The sequence below is a fragment of the Saccopteryx leptura genome, chromosome 4 (genome assembly GCF_036850995.1).
Source record: "Saccopteryx leptura isolate mSacLep1 chromosome 4, mSacLep1_pri_phased_curated, whole genome shotgun sequence".
In the NCBI taxonomy this organism is placed as follows: Eukaryota; Metazoa; Chordata; class Mammalia; order Chiroptera; family Emballonuridae; genus Saccopteryx; species Saccopteryx leptura.
Window position 1 is genome coordinate 48600566 of NC_089506.1, and position 12574 is coordinate 48613139.

Here is a 12574-nt window from a genome sequence, read left to right on the forward strand (position 1 = left end):
AAAGCAGTGGTCTCCAACCCCCGGGCCACGAAAGGGTACTGGTCCATGGGCCATTTGGTACCGGTCCGCAGAGAAAGAATAAATAACTTACATTATTTCCGTTTTATTTATATTTAAGACTGAACAATGTTTTATTTCTTAACAATGACCAGATTCCCTCTGTTACATCCATCTAAGACTCTTGACGCTTGTCTCGTAAGTTCGACAATTATATTTAAAAATACTACACAGTTTTTACGCCAGTCGCATAATTTTATTTTGTGCGTTTAGTCATTCCACCCTAAAGGCTGGCCCGTGAAAATATTTTCTGACATTAAACCGGTCCGTGGGGCCTGACCTGTGGTGGCGCAGTGGATAAAGCGTCGACCTGGAAATGCTGAGGTCGCCAGTTCGAAACCCTCGGCTTGCCTGGTCAAGGCACATATGGGAGTTGATGCTTCCTGCTCCTCCCCCCTTCTCTCTCTCTGTCTCTCTCTCCTCTCCCTCTCTCTCTCCTTTCTAAAATGAATAAATTTTTAATAAATAAATAAATAGGCCCTGGCCAGTTGGCTCAGCGGTAGAGCGTTGGCCTGGCGTGCGGGGGACCCGGGTTTGATTCCCAGCCAGGGCACATAGGAGAAGCGCCCATTTGCTTCTCCACCCCCCCCCTTTCCTCTCTGTCTCTCTCTTCCCTTCCCGCAGCCAAGGCTCCATTGGAGCAAAGTTGGCCCAGGCAGTGCTAGACTGGCTCTGGTCGCAACAGAGCAACGCCCCAGATGGGCAAAGCATCGCCTCCTGGTTGGCATGCTGGGTGGATCCCGGTCAGGCACATGCGGGAGTCTGTCTGACTGCCTCCCCGTTTCCAACTTCAGAAAAATACAAAAAAAAAAAAAAGAATACTGTAAAGGAAAAAGTCTCCCCTGGAAATGAGAAACCATTGGCCTGTTCAACAGAGGGAAGAATGTGTGTGTAGTTTCATTTTGGGTTTTCTCCCCCAATATCCTCATAATTCAGCATCCTTTATACCAAGAAACATAAGTTAGTCCCAAAGTAGTGATATTCTGGAGGACCTGATAGAAACAAATCACCCACCAAGAGGCCTATCTGCAACCCAAACCTTGCTGGAATTTAACAAAAAAATAACAAAAATGAGGTCACAAACCAAAATCTATACACATGAGCAAGCAATCCATTATAAGGAAGAGTCGGAAATAAAATAGACACCTAGAAACTTGAAATAATATTATTATGGAAACTTTAAAATAAGAATACTAAAAATAAATAAGACATAAAAGAAGGACTCAAATGTATAAGAAAAAAACAATACAAAATCCAGGAAGATTAAAAAAGGAGAGTAAAATAATAAAAAGGAAAGCAGACAGATTTCTCAACAGACAGTAAAGGCAGCAAATGCAGCCACAGAAATTATATGTCAGGCAATTTTCATCATAGATGCAAAGACATCAGATGTGAGGTTATGGCAGAACAAAATATTCATGTGGATTCAAAGATTAACCCCCTGTGGGTCAAATAAGTTTGCAAATATGATGTATATGTTTGCTCACTTATAGTTTGCATTGGGTGTGGGGGACAGGCTGTAAGCAGGCAGGGTCCTTATAGCCTAAGGCTTAGTTTTAAGACTAAGCCTTTCCCACACTTTTAATCCTAAAATCTTCTCAACACTAAGCTTTTTACCACCCTCTTGACTGTTGCATGATGTGGGGTGGTGCACTCTTATGAGGAATCCCATTTATGCCTCAGATAAGTGGCTTTGTATCAGAGACTTCCTTATTTGTATATTGGCTTAACGGCTTTAATTTCTACACTATAAAATAAGGGAGACCAGGGGCTCTCTCTTGGTTCCTGAAATTAGCATTGCAGAAGAGAGGCAGCCAAGATGGCAGAGTGCTGAAGGAGAAGCCAGTTTGTGCAGAAAGGAGGATATGGGGAACAGAGGTGAATAAGGCTGGTGAGGTAGAAACCTTTGATTCTAGGAAACTCGGATGAGTCAGTGGCTTTGGGAGCCCTGAATGGAAAGGGAAGTGTTTTCCCACTGTGTGTATTTCTTGCCCACTGGGTGCGAGCTAGGATTAAAAGTAATGGCCCACCAGTTCTTGGCTCTGTTGTTTCATTACCATCTGTCCGAATCAAATGCGAACCTGCATGGGCCAGGCGGCTGTGATGGTAGCCATGCCTACTGGCTTTATACCCCCAGAAAACTAATTTTAAATGAGAGGAAAATGCGCCACTATAATGCAGAGACCAGGTAAAAGCACCTGAACTAGGTGATCAAGCTTCGCATAACCAGTAGAACCACCCAACATTATGAACCCCTTGATGTGATACAATAGCATTATTTATGAAGTATTCTTATTTTTAAGTTTTTTTATTGATTGATTTTTAGATAGGAGGGGGGGAGAGATAGAGAGAGAAGATGGAGAGGGGGCAGGAAGCATCAACTTGCTTCTTGTATGTGCCTTGACCAGGCAAGTCCAGGGGCTCGAACTCAGCATTCCAGGTTGATGCCTTTTTCCACTGATCCACCACAGGTCAGGCAAAGTATTCTTTTTTTTTCCTTTGTATTTTTCCGAAGTGAGAATTGGGGTGGCAGGAGGCAGACAGACTCCCACGTGCCCAACCGGGATCTACCCAGCATGCCCACCAGGGGGCAACACTCGGTCCATCTGGGGCATTGTTCTGCTGCAATCAGAGCCATTCTAGCGCCTGAGGCAGAGGCCATGGAGCCATCCTCAGTGCCCAGGCCAACTTTGCTCCAATGGAGCCTCGGCTGCAGGAGGGGAAGAGAGAGATAGAGAGAAAGGAGAAGGGGAAGGGTAGAGAAGCAGATGGGTGCTTCTCCTATGTGCCCTGACCGGAAATCGCACCCGGGACTTCCACATGCCGGGCCAACGCTCTACTGCTGAGCCAACCGGCCAGGGCCAGGCAAAGTATTCTCATAAAAAAATATTTACTCTGACCCTGGCCAGATAGCTTGATTGGTCAGAGCATCATCCCGAAGCGCAGAGGTTGCCAGTTTGATTTCCCGGTCAGGGCACATACAGGAACAGATCGATGTTCTGGTCTCTCTTCTGCTCTCTCTCTTCTCTCTCTCTCAACCCTCCTTCCTCTCTCATTAAAAATTCAATAAATAAAAACTTTTAAAAATATACTTACTCTAAATTTATTTCTAAGGAAACAATGAGACAAATCCAGAACATCTACAAGCCAACTGGCTTGCTATCAAAACATCATAAAAATCAAACAAAAATAGAAGAAAGGGTAGGAGGACCATTTTTTATTAAGTGATTAAAGAATCATAATAACTAAATGTAATTCATGAACCTTGACCGAACTGTGAACCAAAGAAAAATACTATAAAAGAGATTTGGAGACAACTAGGGAAATCTGAATATGATTTGCATATTAGATTATATTATAGAACCGGTAATCTTCTCAGGCATGATAGGTATTATACATATGTAAAAGAATGTCCTTAATCCTGGGAAATAAATACTAAAATATTTGGAGGTAAAATCACATAATATCTATAATTTATTTAGCACTTAAGTTATAGACAGTGTTATTTAGCAAATTCCTTAGCCAAAAAATATATATATATAAAACATTTATTTATAAACAGACTATGTGGACAGAAATATAAGAAAATGTGCCAAAATATTGACAATTGGTAAATCCATGTTAAGGGTATATAGGTATTCACTGTACTACTCTTTAAGTTTTCAGTATGTTTTTTTCCTTATTGCTTTATTTTTATTTTTTAAATTTAAATCATTTTTTATTTTTCATTTAGTTGACATACAGTACTGTATTAGTTTCAAGTGTATACCCAGGATGTTACATAATTTACTCAGTGATAATCCCAACAAATCTTGTACCCATTTGACACCATGCATAATTATTAGACTATAACTGACTGCCTGACCTGTGTGGTGCAGTGGATAAGGTGTCAACCTGGAATGGTGAATTTGCCAGTTCAAACCCTAGGCTTGTCCAGTCAAGGCACATAAAAGAAGCAACTACAAGTTAATCCTTCCTGCTCTTCCCCCTTCTCTCTCTCCTCTCTCTAAAATTAATGAATAAAATCTTAAAATTTTTAAAAATATGATTAAAAAATTAAAATAAAAAAGAATATGATTGACTATATTCCCAATGCTGTACTTTATACCCATGACTATTCTGTAACAATCAATTTGTATTTTTTCAACCATCACTCCCAAACCCCTCCCATCTGGCAACTGTCAAAACATTCTCTCCATTCTGTTTCTTTTATTTTGTTTTATTTTTGGATTCATTTCTGATAGATATGTATTTATTGCCATATTTATTGTTTATATCTTTTATCCTTTTTCTTCTTTTTTTTTAGTTTCAGTGAGAGGAGGGGAGGCAGAGAGACAGTCTCCTCCTGCATGCACCCCAACTGGGATCTACCTGGCAAGCCCACTAGGTCTGGGGCCATTGCTCCATTGCATCCAGAGCCCTTGTTTAGCGCCTGAGGCAGAGGCCATGGAGCCATCCTCAGCACCCATGGCTAACTCACATGAGCCAATTGAGCCATGGCTGTAGGAAGGGAAGAGCAAGAAGAAAGGGAGGGAGAGTGGGAGAAAAGAAAAAAAGAAAGAAAAGGAAAGGAAAGGGAAAGGGAAAGGGAAAGGGAAAGGGAAGGAAAAGGAAAAGGAAAGGGAAAGGGAAGGGAGGGAAGGGAAGGGAAGGGAAGGGAAAGAAAAAAAGAAAAAAAGAAAAAGGAAAAGGAAAAGGAAAAGGGTGGAAAAGCAGATGGCTGCTTCTCCTGTGTGCCCTGGCCAGAAATCAAACCCAGGACATCCACGTGCCAAGCCAATGCTCTATCACTGAGCCAACCCAGCCAGGGCCCTTCTTCTTCTCTTCTTCTTTTCTTTACTTCTTCTCTTCTTACACCCCTTCCCACTCCCTCTCCTCCTCCTCCTTCTTCTTAAAGAAGACCCTTTCACATTTCATATAATACTGACTTGGTGATGACAAACTCCTTTAGCTTTTTCTTGTCTGGGAAGCTTTTCAGCAGTCCTTCAATTCTAAATGATAGCTTTTCTGGGTAGAGTAATTTTGGTTGGTGGTTCTTACTTTTCATCACTTTGAATATTTCTTGCCAATCTCTTCTGCCCTGCAAAATTTCTGTTGAGAAATCAACTGATAGTCTTATGGGAGCTCCCTTGTAACTAACTAACTGCTTTTCTCTTGCTGCTTTAAAGATTCTTTGTCTTTTTTAACCCTTACATTTTAATTATGATGTGTCTTAGTGTAGGCTCTTTGAATTCATCTTGTTTGGGACTCCCTGTGCTTCCTGGATTTGTATGTCTATTTTCTTCACCAGGTTAGGGAAGTTTCCGGTCATTATTTTTTCAAATAGGTTTTCAATTTCTTTCTCTCTTCTTCTTCCAGCATCCCCATGATGCAAGTGTTGGTATGCTTGAAGTTGTCACAGAAGCTCCTTACCCAATCCTCTTTATTTTTGGATTCTTTTTTCTCTTTGCTGTTCTGAGTGGTTGTTTTTTTTTGCTTCCCTATATTCCAAATCATATATTAATTCTTGGCTTCAACTCTGTTGTTGATTCCCTGTAAATTATTTTTCATTTCAGTGAGTATATCCATCATTTCTGACTGGTTTTTTTATGGTTTCCATGTCCTTTTTTATGCTGCTGAAGTTCTCACTAAGTTCATTAAGCATCCTTACAATTGTTTTGAGCTCTGCATTTAGTAAACATCTCTATTTTGTTTAGTTCTTTTTCTGAAGTTTTGTTCTGTTCTCTCATCTCTCACATGTTTCTTTTCTTCCTCGTTTTGGCACGTCCGTGTACTTGTTTCATTACTAGGTAGAGCTGCTACATCTCCCAGGCTTGGCCTTATGTAGTTGGTATTCTGTAGAGTCCAGTGGCACAGCCTTCCCAATCACCCAAGCTGGGTACTCCAGGTGCAACCTTCGTGTGGGCTGTGTATACCCTCCTGTTGTTGTTAAGCCTTAATTGCTGTTGGCACATCAATGGCAGGAACCCTATGGCCAATCAGCTGCAAGGACAAGCTGCAACCACCAGCCACCAACCACCAATTACCATGTGGGATCAGCTGTGCAGGGGTTCACCCCACAGAACAGGACTTCCTTCAGGAGGGCTCTTGTGACCACTGAGTCTGTCCCTTGAGTGTGTTGCTTGTGGAGGTGACTGGGTGGTGCTTAGATGTGGTCTGAAGCTATCCACCAGGTGGGCTGGCTCTGGGACCTCCCAGGAGGTACAAGTCAAGATCATCTACTGCCTGTGTTCTTCCCAGGGCCACATGGCCTAAGCTACACTGCAATCTGCAGATGGCTGCTACTTGTGCTGCACCTAGATGTCCCCAGGCGAGGCCAAACTGCATACCAAGATAAGCTGCTTCTAGTGCCAGGCCTGGGTCACTTAGTGAGAGGTTTGGGGCACACCAAGTCCAGATGCTGCTTGTTTGAGAGATTTGAGAAAAGTCTCAAGCATGAGCCAAGACAGGCCATTTGTATACAAAAGCCACTGGAAACAGCTTGGGCAGCCTGAAAACTGAGTGGGGCAGGGCCTCAGGGAATCACCAGGGCAGGGCAAACAGGGTGAGCCAGGTTGATGGAGACTCAGATATGGTACGTGCCTTCTGGCTTTGTGGGTGGTGAGCTCAGAAAAGAAACAATAGACAAAGCTGACCCTCAGGTCTCACCCTAATGACAAAGAATTCCTCCCTGTACATACCTGCTGCCTTTTGAACTGCTAGAGCTCAGAGAGAATGAATCTGATTAAGTCCATGTACAGGCCCTTGAAGAAGAACTGGCTAAATCCAGCAGCCCTGTCTCACTCAACCACAATCCTCACTGGTTTTTACAGCCAGAAGTTATGGGGACTTCTATTTCTGGCACTGGAACCCTGGGCTTGGGGTTCTGGTATGGGCCTGGGACCCCTTCCTCCTCAGGGGATACCTCTCCAGCTGAGATAGCCTTCCCAATTCTTATCCATTACACATGGGTGTGGAACCAGACAATTCTGTACCTTCGCCCCTCCTACCAGTCTCCATATGGCTTCTTCTTTAAATCTCTAGTTGTCTAGTTTAGCTAGATTTCAGGCATTTCTGAATGAAGGTTGTTCTGTAGTTTAGTTGTAATTTCAATGTGGTTATGGGAGAATGCAAGTACTGCTTTTACCTACACCACTATCTTGACCAGAAGACTTGCCTCAAGTTCTCATTATGTGTAAACAAACACTTAAGAATATAAATGAATGGCCAATCAATAACATAAAAAGATAGTCAAAAACTAATATTCATAAGAGAATTTAAATTAAAACCACAATGAGATAACATATAATGGCCACTAGCATAGCAAAACTCAAAAAGACAGATATCACCAAGTATAAGCAAGGCTATTTATATTTAGCAACCAGAACCTTCATTGGTGGTGTAAGTACTGCATGGCACAACCATGTCAGAGAACTGTTTGGCAGTTTCCTATAGTGTTAAGCATTTATTTATGCCTAGGGTCAACAAAATAACACCCATCCACAGGCCAAATCCAATCTAAGGACTTTTTGTATAAACCTCAAGCTAAATAGTTTTTACATTTTTTAAAGGGTTGTAAAATATACATACACACAATATGCAGAGGAGACAAAATGCAAAGTCTAAAATATATCTACTATCCAGACAGATAATATATTTATTATCCAAAAAGAAAAAGTTAGCTCACCCTTTATCTAGTCTATCACCCAAGGGAACCAATGGGAAAAAAACTGTATAATCATCTTTAAAAGCCAACTTCTTTCCATTAAACTTTATTTTCAAGTTAGTTAACTCTTCTTTGTGTGACTTAACACTTAATAGTTGTAACTATCACTTTTTCTCCTGCTTAACTGTTTAAAACTTAGTTGTTTTTAACATAAAATTAATAGCATTTAGAATCAACTGTTAGAGGATTTTCCCATGGCAGTAATATTTATTTACATTTTGATCTGTATAATTAACATAAAGAATATAAGAATTTTTTTACCCCAGTTACATTTAAAATGCTCATCTCCTGAAGATAAACATTGCAACATAATACATCCGAATAGCATGCTTTGTCCCTGTTACCAGTACTATACTGGTAAAGCTGATTAGATATAATGTGATCACGTGTTAGGAAAGTAAAATATGCTACTAGAGAAATCCACCTTTCTGGCTTTCTTGAGGCTGAAGCAAAAAAAAAAAAAAAATAGCAGTTCTGGCCCTGCGGCTGAGGCTTAAACTGAACTTTGACCATTCCCACATCACTGTCCTGCTTTTCCTTATACGTAGTTTCATTCTAGAAAATGACTTGAAATCAGTCATAGTAAGAGGAAGTTTTGACAAAGCATGAATTGCTCCCATTGTAGGTCCTGGAAAATCTTATTCTAAATTATGTATTATAGTTTCTAGGATACTCACTTCTTTCAGACAAAAGTAGCTAAAAGTTTTTAAAATATAAAACTACCAATTCTGCTTTAGAAAGGATATGAATAACAAAAACTTAAAACTATGACCAACTCTTTTGAAACTAGTTTTTCCAAAAGTCTGGAAAGGAACAGTCTACCTCTATTTCAGAATACAAAGCTAGAAATGTAAGAAGAAGAAATGTCAGTCATACTGTTTGGGGCAAAAACTTACAGAAGTAGATTACAGGCTGTCCTCGGGTTACAAACAAGATAGGTTCTGTAGATTTGTTCTTAAGTTGAATTTGAATGTAAGTTGGAACAGGTACATTAACCTGTTGAATGCAACTTACAGAGATGTTCACTTAACACAGTATTTATTTTTACCTTTCTGTGCATATAAATACTTAAACATTTTCCGATCTACAAAACACATCTCATTTATAATCCAGGGACTGCCGGTATTCTATAATACCAACAGTAAAATGTAAATATACAGAAAAAAATCAAAATATAATAATTTTGCTGTTATCCATACCAACAGTCACTTCCATGAGAACACAACATAGAGAATTAACTTTAGGTAAGTAAAAAAATAATAAGCCTGACCAGGCGGTGGTGCAATGGATAGAGCATTGGACTGGGATGCAGAAGGACCCAGATTCGAGACCCCGAGGTCGCCAGCTTGAGCACGGGCTCATCTGGCTGGAGCAAAAAAGCTCACCAGCTTGGACTCAAGGTCGCTGGCTCAAGCAAGGGGTTATTCAGTCTGCTGAAGGCCCGCGGTCAAAGCATACATGAGAAAGCAATCAATGAACAACTAAGGTGTCGCAACGAAAAACTGATGATTAATGCTTCTCATCTCTCTCCGTTCCTGTCTGTCTGTCCCTATCTATCCCTCTCTCTGACTCTCTCTGTTCCTGTATAAATAAATAAGTAATAAAAATAAATAAAAAAGTAGTAAGTGAAAGGTTATTGCCAGACCTGAAATAAAAACAACATCCACAATTCAAACATTTTTCTCTCTCAATTTATCCATGAATAAAAATGACTCCTGAACTAATACCCTGAAAATAAGCCCAAGGCGAGAAGAGTGATTTTTAAATCTCTTAATTACCTTGAAGGCGATACAAATTTTCTTTCTGTAGTATTTTGCTGTCAAATGCCTTAGTTTACCAATCACAAAAATAGATCAAATAGTAATATATTCTCATTATTTCAAAATATTCTGTGAGGAATAGAAACTACTATTGAAACTTTGAGTTAAAATAAATTAGAAAGAGCCAGAAAACAATATTCAAAAATAATGAATAAATAAAACAAACCTTTAAACAGTATATCTCCAAAACAAGTTTATTTAGTTGCTTGATTTAATTATTTTTAAGTAAAAGCAAATATTTTTAAAGTTTCTGTCAAATAAACTATGTAAGTACTTACTTAACCTTTATTTTGGGAAAATCAGAGTAGCTTGCAATTGCTTCCATTTTGTTTTTTAAAAAGGAAGAGAGTCATAATAAAGCAAAATGAATATCTTTTTAGATAAGAAATCACAGTATTAAAAATTCTTTGTTTTAAATTATTATATAATAAAAGCTGACATTACCAATAGGTGCCATCATCAAAAGTAGTGTCAAAGAATAAAAAACAGTAACTTACATTAAAGTACAACTACTCAGCCTGACCTGTGGGGGCGCAGTGGATAAGCCTCAACCTGGAGTGCTGAGTTTGCCGGTTCGAAACCCCAGGCTTGACCAGTCAAGGCACCTACAAGAAGCAACTACGAATTGATGCTTCCTGCTCCTCCCCTACCCACCCACCTTTCTCTCCTCTCTCTCTCCTTCTTTCCTCTCTAAAATAAATAAATAAATTCTTTAAAATATAAATAAATTAAAAAATTAAGTACAACTACTTATATTCATTTCATAAAGTCCAATAATTTACATTCTTTTCCCATGGCACTTTTCCTACTCACTCATAGTTTATTACTGCTGAATAAAAAAGGCCTGCTGTGCTAAAAATCCCCAATAAAATTATATATCACTAACTGCTTTAATATTATACCTTATTTTGTTCATGTCCAATTAACATTAGCCAATATCTCATTTATCAAACTTTCAGCTGAACACAGTAAAGCATTTCGGAAGGTTAAACAATTCCAGCAGTCCCTTAGTGATTCTGGAGCTATGCAGTGGGGAAATGTGCTCTCATAAGGCAGCACTGTACAAACATTTCATTAATCTTTGGATCTAACTTTCTCACACTTTACTTCCATCTACTTGGTGATCAGCAATCAGTCTAGCAATTCAATCATAATTCTAGGTTTTTAAAGCCTTGAAAAAACTAGTTAAGACAGACATTGAAAAAATTATGATGCTTAAAATGAGAGTAATTAGGTAGTTTTGTTGTTGTTGTTTGTTTTTTGTTTATTTGGTTTTTACTGTGTGTATGCCCTTTTCAGGCCAAGGGGAAAAAAACTACATCTATCACTATTTTTTCTACTTGACCTGAAATAAGGTCTTGATTCAAATAAAGCATAAATATACTTACAGAACTAGCATCAACATCACTGTGGATGGCAACTGTCTTAATGCCCATCTTCTTGCAAGTTTTAATAACCTATTTTAAAATACATTAATGTTATCTGTTAACAGTGATTCATATTCAAAGAGATTTGGTAATAACAAAATTCACTGGGTAAAATGGAAAATAAGAGGCCCTGGGTGGTTAGCTCAATGGTAGAGCACCTGCCAGGCATGTGAATATCCCAGGTTCAATTCCCAGTCAGGACATACAGGAGAAGCGACTATCTGCTTCTCTTCCTCTCCCCCTCCCTCTACTCTTTCTCTCTCTCCTCTCCTCCCACAGTCATGGCTCAACTGGTTGGAGTGCATCAGCTTGGGTTGTTGAGGATTGCTCAGTGGAGCTTCCGTCTCAGGTGCTAAAAAATAGCTGGGTTGTGAGCACGGCCCCACGTGGGCAGAGCATTGGCCCCAAACAGGAGTTGCCCAGTGGATCATGGTCAGGGTGCATGAAGGAGTCTGTCTCTCTATCTTCCCTCCTCTTTCTTGGAAAAGAAGGAAATGGAAAATAAGATTAAAATTCTACTCACCCTACATGCGATTTCTCCTCTATTAGCAACAAGAATTTTATCAAAAGTCTGGAAAGAAAACACACATAATATTGTTACTCTCACTTTGAGACCAGAAAACACCAGATTTTTCCACAACTAACAATGGACATGATTCTAAAAAACATTATTTCCTAGAATAGCACTAAATACTATTTATAACCAGGTTGCCACTAAACTCATCTGGTAGAATCTGGCCCTGTAATTATTCTGTTAAAGCATCAATTGACTAGATTCAATAATTCATAAGTGGACTAAGAAGATATTAATAAATTCTCTTGCCAAAATATAACGTTCAAATGATATTTCACCTTTAGACAAAATTACTCAACAGTTTATTTAATAATTTATTTTCTAAATTCAGGGAAATTCTAAATGTCATTCGTTGCTTATCAAAGGAAATTTGGATATCATTCATATGCCATCTTTATTGGGCTGAAGCAGAGCATTAAACAAGATTTTTAATAACTCAGAACCGATACAAATTATGCTTATATCCAAAGATTCCTCAGACCAAGCAGGTTATACTATTTGAATATCATGTTAAGTTTGAGGAACCATCAAATTTTGATGCAGCCACAAAATAGAAAGAATAGTTCCAGTCTGTAGTTCCATTTCTAAATTTTAAGCCCAGTTTTACCACTAATGACCTATTAGACTTTATGAAGTCAATATCTCCAAGTATTGATTTCCACATACATAAACTGATAGCATTTAATGGAACACTATTTAATAAGGTTCTCTTCTTACTCTAAACTTATACAGACTAATCCTTCTAAAGAGTCACACACACAATTACAAGTAATTTGGACACAATTCATTTTGTTACAGTCATTTCTGAGTTAGTGGATTACTTTAAGTTAAATAGAACTATACAAAGTTTTAGTTATATTACTGAAATAAAAGATCAAATTATTTATGACTTTAAAAAGTATTCCTATGGCCTAACCAGGCAGTGATGCAGTAAATAGAGCATCAGACTGGAATGCAAAGGAACCAGGTTCGAAACTCTAAGGTTGCCAGC

The 12574-nt window shown here is 38.9% G+C and overlaps 1 protein-coding gene across 2 annotated transcripts in view; it reads right to left on the reverse strand.

Moving 5' to 3' along the window:
- The window catches only part of PCCA (propionyl-CoA carboxylase subunit alpha), a 446596-nt gene that overhangs the window by 391806 nt on the left and 42216 nt on the right, over positions 1-12574 (reverse strand). For both annotated transcript variants that reach the window (XM_066380610.1, XM_066380609.1), the window contains exons 3-4: positions 11533-11580; positions 10971-11039 (exon numbers count right to left, since the gene is read on the reverse strand). In XM_066380610.1, the coding sequence (XP_066236707.1) occupies positions 10971-11039; positions 11533-11580 (117 nt within the window). The remainder of the gene's footprint in view (positions 1-10970; positions 11040-11532; positions 11581-12574) is intronic.